General features: G+C 45.7%; 1 protein-coding gene across 3 annotated transcripts in view; it reads left to right on the top strand.

Moving 5' to 3' along the window:
• cryz (crystallin, zeta (quinone reductase)) overlaps window positions 1-18780 on the top strand; it is a 70147-nt gene that overhangs the window by 2300 nt on the left and 49067 nt on the right. For 2 of the 3 annotated variants that reach the window (XM_080195077.1, XM_080195076.1), the window contains exons 2-3: window positions 13858-13983; window positions 18259-18411. In XM_080195077.1, the coding sequence (XP_080051203.1) occupies window positions 13864-13983; window positions 18259-18411 (273 nt within the window). In that variant the 5' untranslated portion in view covers window positions 13858-13863. Of the gene's footprint in view, window positions 1-11000; window positions 12150-13857; window positions 13984-18258; window positions 18412-18780 lie in introns of those variants that run through there. The other variant, XM_080195078.1, reaches the window with a different exon arrangement.

The raw sequence follows: 18780 nt of genomic DNA, 5'->3' as shown, positions 1-18780 counted from the left end.
AGGCAAAAGGTGGGCAATTACAGGCCAGTTAGCCTGACCTTAGTCATTGGTAAGATTTTAGAGTCCACAAGGATGAGATTTTGGAATACTTAGAAGTGCACGGCAAATTCGGAGAAAGTCAGCAAGGTTTCGTCAAGGGGAGGTCATACTTGACAAATCTGTTTGAAATCTCTGAGGAGGTAATGGGCAGGTTAAACAAAGGAGTTACCAGTGGCTGTTATCTACTTGGGTTTCCAGATGTCCTTTGACAAGGTGCCGCACAGGAGGCTGCTGAATAAGTTAACAGCCTATGGTGTTAGAGGCAAGGTATTTGCATGGATAGAAGTTTGGCTGACTGGCAGAAGGCAAAGAGTGGAGAAGATGGGGTTCTTTCAGGATGGCAGCTGGTAACTAGTTGAGTTCCACAGGAGTCAGTGTTGGGACCACAAGTTTTCACTTTAGACATCAGTGATTTAGATGGAGGAGCTGAGATCACTGGAAATAAGTTTGCAGATGATACAAAGATAGGTGGAGGGATAGATGGACGTGGAGGCTGCAGAAGGACTTGGACAGGTTAGGAGAGTGGGCAAGAAATGGCAGATGGAATACAATGTGGGAAAGTGTAAGGTTATGCACATCGGTTGAAAGAATGGAGGCATAGACTATTTTTTAAATGGGGAGTGAATTCAGAAATCAGAAGCGCAAAGGGACTTGGGAGTCCTAGTTCAGGATTCTCTTAAGATTATCTTGCAGGTTGAGTTGGTAGTTAGAAACACAAATGCAATATTAGCATTAATTTTGAGAGGAATGGAATACAAAAGCAGGATGTATTGCTGAGGCTTTATAAGTCTCTGGTCAGACCACATTTGGAATATTGTGGGCAATTTTGGGCCCCATATCTAAGGAAGGATGTGCTGGCCTTGGAAAGCCCAGAGGAGGTTCACAAGAATGATCCCGTGAATTAAAGGCTTTACGTATGAGGAGCGTTTGAGGACTCTGGGACTGTACCCGATGCAGTTTAGAAAGATAAGAGATCTCACTGAAACTTACAGAACGTTGAAAGGCCTGAATAGAGTGAAGTGGAGTAGATTTTTCCATTTGTAGGATAGACTCAGAATAAAGAGCACAGACTCAGAGTAAACAGACGTTTCTTTAGAACCAAGATAAGGAGGAATTCCTTCAGCTGGAGCGTGATGAATCTGTGGAATTTGTTGCCACAGAAAGCTGTGGAGGCCCGGTCATTCAGTGTATTTAAGACAAAAATAGATAGGTTCTTGATTGGTAAGGGGATCAAAAGTTACTAGGGAAAGATGAGAAAATGGGGTTCAGAAACATATCAGCCATGATCAAATGGCGAAGTATATCCCCTGGGCCGAATGGCCTAATTCTGGTGCTATATCTTATGGTATACTATGGTCTTATTCTGATGCGCTAACAGTCTGTAAAGTTCTGGATCCCCAAGCAGTGATGGGGGAATCTCCTCTTGTCGTTGGACCATAGGCACTCAGAGCTGGGCATTCCCGCTATGGGGAGAAGGTATGGGGACGACAAGGGGTGATACAGCATGAGGGGGAGCAGTGGACAGGCCCAGCTGTGATAGGAATTGTAGAAATCATACAAAATGATACATCAAATTATAGATTAATGAAAAAGTAACCAAATTTGGTTTTTATTAATTCCAGCTGCTATTCACTGTCTGAGTTCAAACTGCTAGTGAAATTAAGAGTTAAAGTGAGCATATGAATCCAGGTTGCATGAATAAATCAATTTTGGTACACTTCTACCATGTAGGCAGCAATTTGTGTGGGAAGAGAGTATCTCTTACATATTATTAAGTCTGGACTGCATACTTATTTTCAATGAAAAAGGGAATAAGAATGCATCAAATAGCACCACTACAAGCTGAAAAATGCTTTAGTTTTTCACCATGACAGGGAAGACATCCCCCTACACCACTTCCCACACTCCCTACCCAGTCACTTTGTTTCCTGTGGCATGGTTTCTTTCCTCATTCAGTGTCCGTTATGTTTTTCTTAAGAGTTAGACACCCTGACATTATTGCGCCACCAGAAACTAAAAGAAATGTCATTAAAATCTTTTCTCAGTTTTATTAAAATCTGGATTGAACAGGAAATAATTCCTGTTCAATCCAGAATCTATGTCACATTAAAAGTGACTAATGGCCTTTATGGAAGGAAATCTGCCGTCTTTACCCAGTCTGCCCTATATATGACTCCAGAGCTACAGCAATGTGTTTTGACTGTCAATTATCCTCGGGCAACTAGGAATGGGCAATAAATGCTGGGTAACCAGTGTCTCCCATGTCCTACAAATGAATTTTTAAAAAGTCGATAATGAATGGGTTGATTGGCTATGTTAAATTGACCCTAGTGTCAGGGGGATTAGCAGAGTAAATATCTGGGGTTACAGGAATAGGGCCTGGGTGGGATTGTGGTTAGTGCAGGCTCAATGGGCCAAATGGCCTCCTTCTGCACTGTAGGGATTCTATGACTCTATGAAACCGTGTGTGTCAGCTGTAGCTCAGTGGGCAAGTCAGAATGCTGTTTGTGCAGGTCCCAGTCCAAGATGACAAGACTAACAAATTGTATTTATATGATGCCTCAGTACTGACCATCTGACAGTGCAGCGCACCCTTTGTACTGACCCTCTGACAGTGCAGCATTTCCTCAGTACTGATCCTCTGACAGTGCAGCGTTCCCTTTGTACTGACCCTCTGACAGTGCAGCGTGCCTCAGTACTGACCGTCTGACAATGCAGCAACCCCTCAAGAGCTGACCTTCTGATAGTGCAGCACTCTGTGTGCAATTTTGGTCCCCTTACTTGCGAAAGGATAGAACATTACAGCGCAGAACAGGCCGTTCGGCCCACAATGTTGCGCCGATATATTGGCTTTGGAGGGAGTACAGAGAAGGTTCACGGGGTTGATTCTGGAGATGAGGGGGTTAGCTTATGAGGAGAGATTGAGTAGATTGGGCCTGTACTCGGAGTTTAGAAGGCTGAGAGGAGATCTTATAGAGACATATAAGATAATGAAGGAGCTAGATAGGGTGGAGGCAGAGAGATTATTTCCACTTAGAATGGAAACAAGAACTAGAGGGCACAGCCTCAAAATAAGGGGGAGTCAATTTAGAACAAAGTTGAGGAGGAACTTCTTCTCCCAGAGGGTAGTGAATCTTTGGAATTCTCTGTCCGTTGAAGCAGTGGAGGCTACCTCGTTAAATGTGTTTAAGTCACAAGTAGATAGATTTCTGACCAATAAGGGAATTAAGGGTTATGGGGAGCAGGCGGGTAAGTGGAACTGCACCACTATCAGATCAGCCATGATCTTATTGAATGGCGGGGCAGGCTCGAGGGGTTAGATGGCCTACTCCTGCTCCTATTTCTTATGTGCTCCCTCAGTACTAATCCTCCGGCAGTGCAGCACTCCCCCACTTCTGACCCTTTCACGGTGCAGCATTCCCTCAGTGCTGGGCATGCCAATCTGAATTATGTGTCGTGGACTCTGGGAACTTGAACCGAGGACAGTTTTGCTAAAGAGTTCCCAGCTGATACTGCTACCACCCCCACCACTGTGCCCCCGCCCCCCTCAACACACACAAACACACACACACACACACACACAAAGGTAGCTTGTAAATCAGTGATGAGGAACAATTTGCTCTCTTTTGCACGTGGGAAATTTCCAAGAATAAAAGCCCTAGGGAAATAACGCAAAATTCCAGGACATTAATTTAAATGTAAATCCTATTACACGCTTTAACCAGTTGTGTTGGAGAAGTGATCCTTTTATGGCCCAAAGCAGAATGTATAGCAGTAGTTCCCTTTTAACCCTCAAACAAACTGTTAGATATTAATCAGGCTTTGTGTTTCAAACTACATCAACTGTTTCTGCCGGCACTTCAGTCCTTGTATGATTTGCAGATGGAATTCTGATCTTGATTATAATTTTATGTTAACTTGTCTCCTCAGTTATTTACTATCATGGTAAGAGTCAAAAAGTAAGAAGTCTGACAACCCCAGGTTTAAGTCCAACCAATTTATTTGATCGTAAACTCACAAGCTTTTGGGGTTTGCCCCTTCGTCAGGTGAATGAAGAGTTCTGGCCTCAGACAGAGCATATAACAGCACAGGCAGTTTACAGATTACTGATTAGAATGCGAGTCTTTACAACTAAGCTGCTATTCAAGTCTCAAAGATGCCGACAATGTGAGTGGAAAGAGCATTAGGCACAGGTTAAAGAGATGTGTGTTGTTCTCCAGGCAGTACAGTAAGTGAGGTTTTGCAAACCCAGGCAAGTCATGGGGGTTATAGATAGTGTGACATGAACCCAAGATCCCGGTTGAGACCGTCCTCATGCGTGCGGAACTTGGCTATCAGTCTCTGCTCAGTGACTCTGTGCTGTCGTGTGTCGTGAAGGCCGCCTTGGAGAATGCTTACCCGAAGCTCAGAGGCCAAATGCCCGTGACCGCTGAAGTGTTCACCAACAGGAAGGGAACAGTCTTGCCTGGTGATTGTCGAGTGATATTCGTTCATCCATTGTCGTAGTGTCTGCATGGTCTCCCCAATGTACCATGCTTCGGGGCATCCTTTCCTGCAGTGTATTAGGTAGACAACTTTGGCCGAGTTGCAAGAGTAGGTGCCGTGTTCCTGGTACCTGTGCAGGTACACGGCACATACTCTTGCAACTCGGCCAACGTTGTCTACCGAATACGCTGCAGGAAAGGATATCCCGAAGCATGGTACATTGGGGAGACCATGCAGACACTACGACATGGAAGAATGAACATCGCTCGACAATCACCAGGCAAGACTGTTCCCTTCCTGTTGGTGAACACTTCAGCGGTCACGGGCATTCGGCCTCTGACCTTCTGGTCAGCATTCTCCAAGACGGCCTTCATGACACATGACAGCGCAGAGTCGCTGAGCAGAGACTGATAGCCAAGTTTCGCACACATGAGGACGGTCTCAACCGGGATCTTGGGTTCATGTCACACTATCTGTAACCCCCATGACTTGCCTTGGGTTTGCAAAGCCTCACTTACTGTACTATCTGGAGACAATACATATCTCTTTAACCTATGTCTAATGTTCTTTCCACTCACATTGTCGGCATCCTCAAGACTTAAATAGCAGCTTAGTTGTAAAGACTCGCATTCTAATCAATAATTTGTAAACTGTTTGTGCTGTTATATGCTCTGTCTGAAGCCAGAACTCTCCATTCACCTGATGAAGGGGCAAACCCCGAAAGCTTGTGAGTTTACTATGAAATAAATTGGTTGGACTTAAACCTGGTGTTGTCACACTTTTTACTGTGTTTACCCCAGTCCAACGCTGGCACCTCCACATCAAGAGTCAGGAAGCTCATGAAGGAATTGACATTGCGCTTATTGGTGATTGGAAACACTGCATGTTTTTGCTGGGGAACAAATACCTGAATCCCAGGACTAATTGAGTGACTTATGCCTTTGTGAACCTGCATCGAATGAGATTGAGTTTGAGTGATCTCCATCTGTCTCACAAGATACAATCCACTGCTGATCACTTTATGTTTTATGTTCTGCTGCTGCAAAACATTGTATTATTCAATCAATTTTGAATTGGGAAATGTGGAATTGATAGTTGAGGCTTGCACTTCGATAGAATCTTTCATGACCTCAGGATATTCCAAAGCATTTTGTAGTCAATAAAGAGTGTTTAGAAACAAAGCAGTTAATTTGTACTGCTCCCATAAACATCAGTGTAATACAGATCAGATAATCTGTTCTAGTGATGTTCGTTGAAGGGTGAATAGAAAGGACAAAGAACAAAACAGCCCGGGAAACAGGCCCTTCGGCCCAACGAGCCCGCGCCACCATTTTAACACTACCAGTTCCCCCCCTCCATCCATGACCCTTATCTATTGTTTTATGGCCATCCACATTGAGGGAAACTAATTTAGGGACAATTTATTACTGCCAATCAGCCTAATAGCACATCTTTGGGATGTGGGAGGAAACTGGAGCACCCGGAGAAAACCCACGCAAGCACGGGGAGAATGCGCAAACTCCCACAGACACCGGCCCAAATCCATGTGTCTGCACAGCAATCAGTGATAGTCACTGAGCTGTCGTGTTGCCCAGTATCTGGTCCAGTTTAAGCACACATTAACGACATGAAGCACTAGGCCAATTTCGAACAACCAAGAGCAGCCCAAGTACGACCCATCGTGTGTATGCCCCTCGTTGGACACAAGGCGGACCGACTTAAAACCTGTGAATGAAAAGAAAAAAAAAATTATTGTACCATATCCATTTGCCTTTCCAGGGACGCCCCAATGCTAATGACCCTTATTTAAAACAATCTCCTATATCCACCCATCTCCAACCCACTCATGTGCCTGTCTGAGTTACTCTTAAACGACTCTTGCGTGTTTGCCTCCACCACCTTACTTGGCAGAGCATTCCATACCCCCACTACCCTCTGTGTGAAAAACCTCCCTCTATTATCTGTGTTATACCTCTCCCCCCTCACCTTAAGTCCATAGCCCCTTGTCCTATGTGTCTCTATCATAGGAAATAGCTTACCTCTGTTTACTCTACCTATACCCTTCATAATCTTATATACCTCTATTAGATCCCCACTCAGTCGGCGTCTTTCAAGGGAAAAGAGCCCCAATTTCTTCAGTCTTTCCTCATACCCCAGTCCTTCCATACCAGGCAACATCCTGGTAAACCTCCTCTGCACTCCCTCCAGAGTCTCCACGTCTTTCCGGTAGTAAGGCGACCAGAACTGGACATAGTACTCTAAATGCAGCCTAACCAACGTTCTGTACAACTGCAACATTAGTCTCCAGCTCTTACATTCTATACCCCTTCCTGTAAAGGCTAACATACCATAGGCTTTCTTCACCACACTCTCCACTTGCACTGCCACTTCAAAGACTTGTGCACTTGCACCCCCAGGTCTCGCTGTGATTCTATACTCCTTATGGGCTTACCCTTTATCATATAACTCCCCTCTACATTATTCCGGCCAAAATGCATCACCTCATGTTTATCCGGATTAAACTCCATTTTCCATGTATCTGCCCAATTATGATATGGATGTGTATTGCCAGACACTGCTCCTCACTGCCCGCCAATCCAGCCATCTTGGTGTAATCAGCAAATTTGCTGATCACACCACCTACTCCCTCTTCTAAATCATTTATATACACTACAAAGAGAAGAGGTCCCAGTACTGAGCCCTGCGGCACACCACTAGTGACAGACCTCCAGCTAGAAAAGGACCCCTCCACTACTACTCTCTGACTCCTCTTTGCAAGCGAGTTCTCAACCCATCTAGATACCTGGCCACGTATCCCATGAGCTTTAATCTTCTCTACCAACCTACCATGAGGGACTTTGTCAAACGCCTTACTGAAATCTATATAGACGACATCAACAGCTCGTCCTTCGTCGATTGTTTTTGTCACCTCCTCAAAGAATTCTACCAGATTCGTAAGGCAAAACTTCCGCTTTACAAAGCCATGCTGCGTATCCTTAATCAGATCGCAATGCTCTAAGTGCTCATACATCCTATCCTTAAGAATCCTGTCCATCAACTTGCCTACCACTGACGTAAAACTCACCGGCCAACAGTTACCCGGGCTATCCCTTCTACCCTTTTTAAACAACGGTACCACGTTCGCTATCCTCCAGTCCTCTGGGACCTCACCTGTGTCCAAAGAAGAGACAAAGATTTGCGTCAGAGGCCCAGCAATCTCATCTCTCGCCTCCCTAAGCAGCCTAGGATAAATGCCATCGGGCCCCGGAGATTTATCGGTTTTAATGCTACCTAAAAGCCCTAACACTTCTTCCCTCGTAATCGATAGATCTTTCAATTGGTCTACAGCTCCCTCGATGACTGTACCAGACATCAAGCCCCTCTCCTTTGTGAATACCGACGCAAAGTATTCATTCAGGATCTCCCCCATTCTCTCTGCCTCTAAGCACAATTCCCCTCGTCTGTCCCTGAGGAGACCGATTTTACCCCTAGCCACCCTTTTGCTCTTAAGACAGGAGTAAAACGCCTTTGGATTCTCCTTAACCCTACCTGCCAAAGCCATCTCATGCCCCCTCTTTGCTCTCCTAACTCCCCTTTTGAGATCCCTCCTACTCTCTCTATATTCCTCCAACGCTCTCGCTGTTCCCAGCTGCTTAGACCTGACATATGCCTCTCATTTCTTCCTAACCAGGTCTTCTATATCTCTAGTAATCCACGGCTCTCTAATCCTACCTTTCCCATCCTTTTTCCTAACCGGCACATGCCTTTCCTGCACCCATTGCAGTTTTCTCTTGAAAGACTCCCACATACCTAACGTGGTCTTGCCTTCCAACAGCCTATCCCAGTCTGTATCCCTAGGCTCCTGCCTAATCCGGCTGTATCTAGCCTTCCCCCAATTTAGCACCCTCCCCTTAGGACAGCTCTCATCTTTTTCCATTCGTATCCGAAAGTAGATGGAGTTGTGGTCACTATTAGCCATATGTTCGCCTACCGCAACCTCAACCACCTGACCCGGCTCATTGCCCAGAACTAAGTCCAGTATCGCCCCCTCTCTAGTCGGACTATCTACATACTGTTGCAAGGATCCTTCCAATACACATCTTACGAATTCCTCCCCATCCGACCCCCCAGCTCTAGGCACCTTCCAATCCACCCCAGGGAGATTAAAATCTCCCACTACAACAACCCTATTCTTCCTACACTTGTCCAAAATGTCCCTACATATACCCTCTTCCACTGCCCGCGGGCTGTTGGGTGGCCTATAGAACACTCCTAGCGTAGTAATGGCCCCCTTCCTATTCCTCAACTCCACCCATAGAGACTCAATTCCCAACCCCCCCATGTTATCCTCCCTCTGCACTGCTGTGATCTGCTCCCTAACTAAGAGCTCCACTCCCCCTCCTCTTTTCAACCCTCCCCTATCACACCTAAAACACTTATACCCTGGAATATTTAGCTGCCAGTCCTGCCCCTCCTTTAACCATGTCTCTGTCACTGCCACCACATCTAAATTCCTCGCGAACATCAAGGCCCTAAGTTCATCCGTCTTACCCGTCACACTCCTCGCATTAAAACAGATGCACTGAAGACCCTCAGGCCCACTCGGATCCTCCTTCTCCTGGGAGATTTTCCTATCATCTAGACTTACCCTGACCTCCAACTCACTCCCACTCCCAGTGCCTGAGCTGTCTCTCTCCTCCCCACCCCCCCTCCATATTAGTTTAAACCCTGCCGAAACAGTCCAGCCAACCTCCCAGCTAAAATATGTGTACCCTTCCCATTTAAATGTTCCCTATCCCTCTTATACAAGTGCCCTTCCTTTGCAAAGCCTTCCCAATGGTCTACAAAACTAAAACCCTCTGTCCTGCACCAATCCCTCAGCCACGCATTCAGCTGCAGGATCTCATTATTTTTTATCCCTGCTATTACTGGGCACTGGCAGCAACCCAGAGATTGCCACCCTGGAGGCCCTGCACTTCAGCCTGGCTCCCAACTCCCTGAACTGCCTACGTATTTCCCCCCCGCTCTTCCTTCCTACGTCCTTCTCACCTACGTGTATAATTACATCCGCCTGGGTCCCTTGGCCCTTCAAGATTTGGACAGGTGCAGGAAGAATAGAGTGGTTGTAGTGGGTGACTTTAATCTTCCCGGAGTGAATTGGAGGGGGCCTAGAGCTGGGGATACGGAGGGAGAGGAGTTTGTGAAATGTGTTTTGGAAGGGTCTCTAGAGCAGTATGTAACTAGCCCGACTAGGGGAGGGGCTATACTGGATTTAGTGTTGGGTAACGAACCGGGGCAGGTGATTGAGGTAGAGGTAGGCGAACATGTGGCTAACAGTGACCACAAGTCCGTCTACTTTAGGATAAAAATGGAAAGGGACGAGTGCCGGCCGAACGGGAGTGTGCTGAACTGGGGAAGGCAAGCTATAGCAGGATTAGGAGGGAGCTGCAGGACACGGATTGGGAGGGACTGTTAGCTGGCAAGTCCACGGTTGGCAAGTGGGAGGCTTTTAAGGGCAAAATGAAATGGTTGCAGGGGAGGTATGTTCCGGTTAAGCGGAAGGATGTGAAAGGTAGGATTAGAGAGCTGTGGATTACAGGGGGTATTGAAGAGTTGGTCAGGAAGAAGAGGGAGGCGTATGTTAGGTCGAAACGACTGGGTACGGAGAGTGCGCTGGAGGAATATACAGAGAGTAGGAGGGAGCTAAAAAGGGGAATTAGAAAGGCGAAGAGAGGGCATGAAATGGCTTTGGCTGGTAGGATTAAGGAAAGTCCGAAGGCATTTTATTCCTATATTAGGAGCAAGAGAGTAGTTAGAGGGAAAATTGGTCCTCTTAGGGACAAAAGAGGGGAGTTATGTATTGAGTCGGAGGGAATGGGGGAGCTCCTGAATGAATACTTTGCGTCGGTATTCACGAAGGAGAGGGGTTCGGAATCGTGCGGTCTCTTGGAGGGAGCTGAGGATCAGTTGCAGGAAATATCTATTACGAGGGAGGAAGTGCTAGGGCTTTTAGGTAGCGTAAGGACAGATAAAGCTCCGGGGCCTGATGGTATTTATCCCAGGCTGCTTAGGGAGGTGAAAGATGAAATTGCTGGGCCTCTGGCGCAAATCTTTGTCTCTTTTTTGGACACAGGTGAGGTCCCAGAAGACTGGAGGGTAGCAAATGTGGTGCCGCTGTTCAAAAAAGGTAGTAGGGATAACCCTGGAAATTATAGACCAGTGAGTTTGACATCGGTGGTAGGGAAATTAATGGAAAAAATACTTAGGGGTAGGATGTATGAGCATTTGGAGCGTTGCGATCTGATTAGGGATACGCAACATGGCTTTGTTAGAGGGAGGTCTTGCCTTACGAATCATGGGGAATTCTTTGAGGAGGTGACAAAAACGGTTGACGATGGGAGAGCCGTTGATGTCATCTATATGGATTTCAGTAAGGGGTTTGACAAAGTCCCTCATGGTAGGCTGGTAGAAAAGGTTAAGGCGCATGGGATACGAGGTCAGGTAGCTAGGTGGATTGAGAACTGGCTGGGTAATAGGAGACAGAGGGTAGTTGTGGAGGGGACCTTTTCGGGCTGGAGGCCAGTGACCAGTGGTGTGCCGCAGGGCTCAGTACTGGGACCTCTCCTCTTTGTAGTATACATAAATGACTTGGAAGAGAGCGTAGGTGGTGTGATCAGCAAGTTTGCGGATGACACCAAGATGGCAGGGTTGGCGGGTACTGAATTGGAATGTCAGGTGATACAACAGGATATAGATAGGTTGGTGCATTGGGCAGATAGGTGGCAGATGGAATTTAATCCTGACAAATGCGAGGTGATGCATTTTGGAAGGAATAATGCAGAGAGGAGCTATGAGATAAAAGGTAGACAGATTAGGAGTATAGAAATACAGAGGGACCTGGGAGTGCAGGTTCACAAATCCATGAAGGTTGCGACACAAGTGGAGAAGGTTGTTAGGAAGGCTTATGGAATGCTAGCCTTTATAGGAAGGGGTATAGAGTATAAAAGCTGCCGTCTAATGCTTCAGTTGTATAGAACGTTGGTTAGACCGCATTTGGAGTACTGCGTCCAGTTCTGGTCACCTTACTACCGGAAGGACGTGGAGTCTCTGGAAAGGGTTCAGAGGAGGTTTACCAGGATGTTGCCTGGCATGGAGGGGTTGGGTTACGAGGAAAGGTTGGAGAAACTGGGACTTTTCTCCTTGGAAAGACGGAGATTGAGGGGGGACATGATAGAGGTATATAAGATACTGAAGGGAATAGATAGAGTCAATAGTGAGAGACTGCTCCCTAGACTGGGTACAAATACGAGAGGTCATGATTTAAGGGTGAGGGGGGAGAGGTATAATTTGGATGTGAGAGGAAGGTTCTTTACGCAGAGAGTTGTGGGGGTATGGAACGCGCTACCGAGTAGGGTGGTGGAGGCAGGAACGTTGGACTCGTTTAAGGTTCAGTTAGATAGACACATGAGTGAAACGAGGATGGAGGGTTATGGTAGGGGCTATTAGATAAGGTCAGAACCTCGGGAGACACCGGAAATGCAGTTGAGTCTTGTAAGTTAAAGTTTTTGTCTTTTTATTCTGCAGGTGGAAGTCCACGTCGTTGTCAAACGAGGGGCATACACACGGTGGGTCGTGCGTGGGCTGCTCTTGGAGGTTCCGGGAGTGGCCTAGTACTTCGTGTCGGTGTGTGTGCTTGATCCTGGACCGGTAGACGGGCGCTGCAACAGCTCAGTGACTAGCACTGCTAGCTGTGCAGATACATGGATTTGGGCCTGTGTCTGTGGGAGTTTGTGCATTCTCCCTGTGGTTGCGTGGGTTTCCTCCCACACCCCAAAGATGTGCTCTTAGGCTGATTGGTTTTTACCAAATTGACACTATTCTCCCCTGAATCTGGCTAAGTTAGGGGTTCCATTTGTAGACACGCAGGGTAGAATAGGTGTAGGGTGATGCGGCGGCGCGGGCTCGTTGGGCTGAAGGGCCTGTTTTCCGTGCTGGGTTATTCTTTGTTCTTTGTTCTATTCCCTCTACCCTCTCTGACACATCCTGTACCGCTGCTCCAGGGAGGCAGACTACCATCCTGGACTCCCGCTTTTGCCCACAGAACCGCCTATCCTCTAACCCTCCCATCCCCCACCACTATCTCACATCCAGCCCCCATCATTCCCTCTGAGGCATTCCAGTCTTCCCCTCATGCCCTTTCCACCTCAGTTGGCGCCTTACCCCTGATATCTTAAGAGACTACCCCTGGGGTAGCCTTTAGACCATTACTCTTCTTTTTCTCCTTCCTGAGTGTAACCCACCCATCCGCCCTCCTAGGCTCTGGGATCCCCTCTTGAACGTGGTTCCTATTCATTAGCGCCTCATTTTCCCGAACTAAAAATAAATCCTCCAGCCTCAACTCCAGTTGCCTAACCCGGGCCCCCAAACGCTGCAACTCCAGACATTTGGTGCAGATGTGGACTCTCCGGAGATGCTGTGTCTCCAGGAACTCCCACATATTGCACCTTACACAGCTGACATGCCTCCCCATGGACCCTGCCATTTATTTGACCACCCTTAAACTTATGGACACAGTTAGAAAAATTTGACCAGTACCTCACCTTGCCTAAGCCTGCTCTCACCTAAGCCCTGTGAGACAAAGCCCTTGCAGTACTCACTCAGCACCCGCCTCACTCCGCTGCCTGCTGTCTACTGTGGCCTTGTTTTTGTACTCCCGCACTCCCTTCCCAACTGCCCTTGCGCCTAAGACCCCGCTACGGAAAGCGCAAAATGCAAAAAAACCCGTGAACCAGCAATGCAATTGAAAAAAATCAGTACACTCGCAGTTTAGACTCACCAGCCACCAGTACACAGCTCCGGAGAACAATATTGACCAGGATACCAGAAAGATCTCTTCTGCTCTTTGAAATAGTGTTGTGGAAGTTTTCCTGTCCACCTGAGAGGGCGGTCACGGTCACAGGTTAACATTTCATCCAAAAGATGACATTCAAGGCGATGGGCCAAGTGCTGGCAAGTGGGATTAGGTGGTCAGGTCAGGACCTTTTATGCATTGGTACAGTCTCTATGGGCTGTAGGGCCTCTTCTGCATTGTAGTATTCTGTAATCTGTGAAAAGATGGTACTTCTGATAGTTCAGCAAAAATGCTCAGTGCCACATTTAGGGTGTCAGCCTAGATTGTATGTTTTTTATTGAGACCGGAACCTACAATTTTCAAATTCAAAGGCAAGATTTCTCGACATTGAACCATGGTAGGCAAGTTGAATTGTGTGTGACTTATTGCAGGAGTTTATAGGAGTGTGTGCACTTTTAATGCAGTGATTAATGTAATTTTAGTTTGTCATGGCATCTGGAAGATCAGCTGCATCCCTCATGCGGGCTGTGCGAGTATCTGAATTTGGCGAGCCAGGAGTCCTCAAGTTACAATCAGATATTCCTGTACCTAACCCAAGCGAAAATCAGGTAAGATGCATCTTGCTACCATGACATTAGTGTACCTTTAAGAAATGGTTTTTTAAAAATCATGTCCTCTGCAGCTATCACAGCTTCAATTATTTTTATTGTGGCATAGGCTATCTGGAGAAGTCCTTTAATTGCTACTTCAATGGTTTAAATGGGGTTTTGTTTATTTTTACTCTTGGATCTTTTATGACTCTGCATTGTGAGCAGGAAGATTGATTGATGTGTCAAAATCAGGTGGTTCCTCCCCCAGAAGAATTCAAGGATTTATTTTCAGTTTTAGTTTAGAAGGGGGTGGACACCAAGCTGAAAAGAAGTGTTTCTTTCACTCCTGGTATTGGAAATTTGGCTGTCTATCTAGAAGCAACATTCCTGGCTTTCCTAAGGTAGAAAATCTGCTGTTGGAGGTTGATCTGCCAAGAGTCTCTCAGCCTCTGGTGTTTTGGGAAGCTGTTCTGACTTCAAGCTGTTCTTGGGAAGTCAGAGTTTCAATTTTCCACCCAAGGATCTAAGTTCCAGCAGCAAGTGAGCATTCATATTTTATGTATCAAACTTGCAGCAAATGTTTTGTTTGTGAGATTTGTTTCATTGGAACGGTGTTTAGGTGTTAACCTTTATACAATATCATAATTGTTTTTTCTCTTGTTTCCAAATTGGTGAAAGTTGTTTCTAATTTTTTTTCTACTCATGTTAATTGTATTCTTAAATAAACTTTATTTGATAAAAGCTCTCTAGTGGGTCATTGGAATCATACCTGAAGTGAAACATCTCATCCTCACCCGAGCCAAATTCAAGTTGTAAAACTTATGATGCAAGGGGACTTATAGATCATAGAAGCCTACAGTGCAGAAAGAGGCCCTTCGGCCCATTGACTCTGCACCGGCCACAATCCCACCCAGGCCCTACCCTCATAAAACTCTTTGGAGTTTCGGACCTGAATTAAAACACTACTAACTATAATGTTTGTGAGACTCAATAGTCTAGTAGCGCAGGTCTACTTCCAGCTATTTTCAGGGGAATTTCGCAGTAGAATCATAGAATCATAGAAATCCTACAATGCAGAAAGAGGCCATTTGGCCCATCGAGTCTGCACCGACCACAATCCACCCAGGTCATACCCCCACATCCTGACACATTTACCCGCTAATCCCTCTAACCTATGCATTTCAGGACACTAAGGGACAATTTTAACACAGCCAATCAACCTAACCTGCACATCTTTGGACTGTGGGAGGAAATTGCAGCACCTGGATGAAACCCACACAGACACGAGGAGAATGTGCAAACTCCACACAGTCAGTGACCCAAGCCAGGAATCGAATCCAGCTCTCTGGAACTGTGAAGCAACAGTGCTAACCTCTATGCTACTGTGCCGCCCTATTGTGGTGTGAATGTAAGCCTTACTTGTGACTAATAAATAAACTTTAAAGTCCTGGAATTGGGACTTTAATTCAGATCAGATTAGATTTGATTTGTTTGATTTATTATTGTCAGATGGATTGGCATACGGTGAAAACTTTTGTTTCTAGTGCACTATAAACACCAAACATACCATTCATTGGGTACACAAAGGAGAAGGAAAGGATAGGATGCAGAATATAGTATTACAGTCATAGCTAGGGTGTAGAGAAAGATCAACTTAATATCAGCTTGGAGTGCACAGTGACACAGTGGTTAGCACTGCTGTGTCACAGCATCAGGGACCCTGGTTCAATTCCAGTGTCGGGTTACTGTCTGTATGGAGTTTGCATGTTCTCCCTCTGTCTGCGTGGGTTTACTCTGGATGCTCTGGTTTCCTCCCACATCGAAAAATGTGCAGGTTAATTGATTGACAATGCTAAATTGGCCCTAGCGTCAGGGGATTAGCAGAGTAAATGTGTGGGGTTATGGGTATAGGGCTTGGGTGGGATGTGATCGGTGCAGACTCGATGGGCGGAATGGTCTCCTTCTACATTGTAGAGATTCATGAGATTCTACACTGTAGGTCCATTTAAAAGTCTGATGGCAGCAGGGAAGAGACTGCTTTTTTTATTCATTCATGGGATATGGCGTTCCTGGCTGGCTAGCTTTTATTGCCCTTGAAAAGGTGGTGGTGAGCTGCCTCCTTGAACCGATGCAGACACATTGCGATTTGGGAGGGAGTTCCAGGATTTTGATCTAGTGACTGCAAAAGAACGCTGATATATTTCTAAGTCAGGATGGTGAGTGGCTGCAGGATGGTGGTGTTCCAATATGTCTGCTGCCCTTGTCCTTCTAAATGGAAGTGATTGTGAGTTTAGTAGGTGCTGTATAAGGATCTGTGGTGAATTGCTGCAGCGCATCTTGTAGATAGTACACCCTGCTGCTACCGGGCGTCAGTGGTGGAGGGAGTGGATGTTTGTGGATATGATGTTAATCAAGTGGGCTGCATTATCCTGGATGGTGTCGAGCTTTTTGAGTGCTGTTGGAGCTGCACCCATCCAGGCAAGTGGGGAGTAGTCCATCACTCTCCTGACTTGTGCCTTGTAGATGGTGGATAGACTTTGGGGAGTAAGGAGGTGAGTTACTAACTGCAGAATTTCTACCTCTGACCTGCTCTTGTAGCTACTGTGATTATGTGGCGAATCCAGTTGGTCAATGATAACACCAAGGATGTTGACAGTGGGGAATTCAGTGATGGTAACACCATTGAATGTCAAGGGGTGGTGGTTCGAATGTCTCTTATTGATGATGGTCATTGCCTGGCATTTGTGTGGCGCGAATGTTACTTGCCTGGATACTGCCCAGATCTTGTTGCATTTGGACATAAGAACGTAAGGCATGGACTGCTTCAGGTCTGAGGAGTCACTGAATGGTGCTAGACATTGTGAAATCATCGATGAACATTCCCACTTTGGACCTTATGACGGAGGGAAGGTTATTGATGAGCAGTAGAAGAGGATTGGGCCTAGGACACGACCCTGAGGGATGCCTGAAGAAATGTCCTGGAGCTGAGATGACTGACTCTCCACAACCATAACTATCTTCCTAAGCGCCAGGTATGACTCCAAGCAGTGGAGAGTTTACCCCTGATACCCATTGATTCCAGTTTTGCTAGGGCTCCTTGATGCTACACTTGGTCAAATGCAGCCTTGATGTCAAGGGCTGTGAGTCTCGCCTCACCTCTGGAATTCAGCTCGTTTGTCCATGTTTGAACCAAGGCTGTAATAAGGTCACGAGCTAAGTTCTCTGGCAAAACTCATACTGGGCGTCACTGAGCAGGTTATTGCTGAGCAGGTGCTGCTTGGTCCATCCCACAGTCCAAAGATGTGCAGCCTGGCAGAAGTCATCCTTGTTTCGAGAAACTGATAATGATAGTTTTATCCCATCTACCCCCTGTGGTAGTTGGCATAATAAATTAATTTATCTCTTTAAGTATCAGTAATGCTAGGATGTACAAGCAGGTCTTTTGCTTCACAAAGCAATGTTTTCGAGCTGAGATTATAATGTTTGTTGAATTTTGAAGCATTTCATTACTAAATGTCCAGGGTACAGACTCAATTCTTGGTCTGGAGTCCCTGTGCAAGAATATATTGGTCTTAGCATCAATCTTATGGTTTTCATTAATCATGGGAAAATAACTGATTCACATTGCTGTTCAAAACATTTTTTTCTCATTGTGGTGAAAGCCTGATTATCCTTTATAATGGAAGGAGTCCCATACAGGTAATCAAAATTGGTGTAGAACAGAAAATGCTCGCAGGACCGACTCCCAAATCGGGTCATGTTTATCTCAATTAGCAAATCAAAGGTAGGACATGAAAGTGGAACTCAGGTAGATCAGCCATGATCTTGTTAAATCATGGAGCAGGGTTGAGGAATCCTACTCCTAACCTTGTTTCTGTTGTTCTTGGTTTAGCTGATCTAGCAGTCAAATGGCTGCAAAATACCTGACCCAAAGCTTCAGGGCAACAGTTTGAACCAACTTGAAGCTATGAGCCTTAATAATTTGCAAACGATGGTTAACTGACGAAGAAATCTCTTCATTTCCTATTCTCTTTGTGCCGTTCCTGGTTTGCTTCTCATTCTCAAGAATAAATAAACATAAATTATTTGGAAGGAACTTTCAGAAGGGGTCAGATGTAGACTTGGAAATAAAAACATATAGAGTTCCCCTCCATCTAGATCTCCATTTGTTGGTTTACTGAAGGACTAAATGTTTGTTTGGGCTGGTTTAGAATGGTCAGATTGGGACTGTGGTCAGCAGAATTTCTGACTTCCTCTTTTTTTGAAAACTAAGAATGCTCTTTGCCCTGTTAGGTTCTAATCAGAGTCCGTGCTTGTGGTGTAAATCCAGTTGAAACTTACATGCGTTCCGGATCCTATGCAAGGAAGCCATGTTTGCCCTGGACACCTGGAAGTGACGTGGCAGGAATCGTGGAACAAGTAGGACAGTGTGTCAGTAAATTTAAGGTAATTTGTTACATTTTGTGATGATCTTAAAATTGGCTCTCCCATCCCAAGAATTGTCCTGAATTATATTTTAAAATATTTTATGGCTGTTTGTAGAAAATACATTTTTCTTTTAAAATCACTGAACTCGCCATTAACAACAGCTTGTATTTAAATAGTGCATTGAACATAAGGGAGACATATGGTAATATCATTGGGCTAATAATGCAGAGGCCCAGGCTAATACACCATGGTAACTGGTGATCATTAAAGAGAATATAAAGCTAGTCTCTGACTTCACTGCAGCAGGAGCATGCTGTGAACGGTTGGTAAGATCATGCCCTGTGGACTCTGGAAATCTGAAATAAGAATAAAAACAGCAAATGCTGG

The sequence above is a fragment of the Carcharhinus amblyrhynchos genome, chromosome 9 (genome assembly GCF_965287045.1).
Source record: "Carcharhinus amblyrhynchos chromosome 9, sCarAmb.v2.hapA, whole genome shotgun sequence".
NCBI classification, from domain to species: Eukaryota; Metazoa; Chordata; class Chondrichthyes; order Carcharhiniformes; family Carcharhinidae; genus Carcharhinus; species Carcharhinus amblyrhynchos.
Note: the sequence above shows the minus strand (reverse complement) of the source record. Positions and strands in the feature narration are given on the sequence as shown.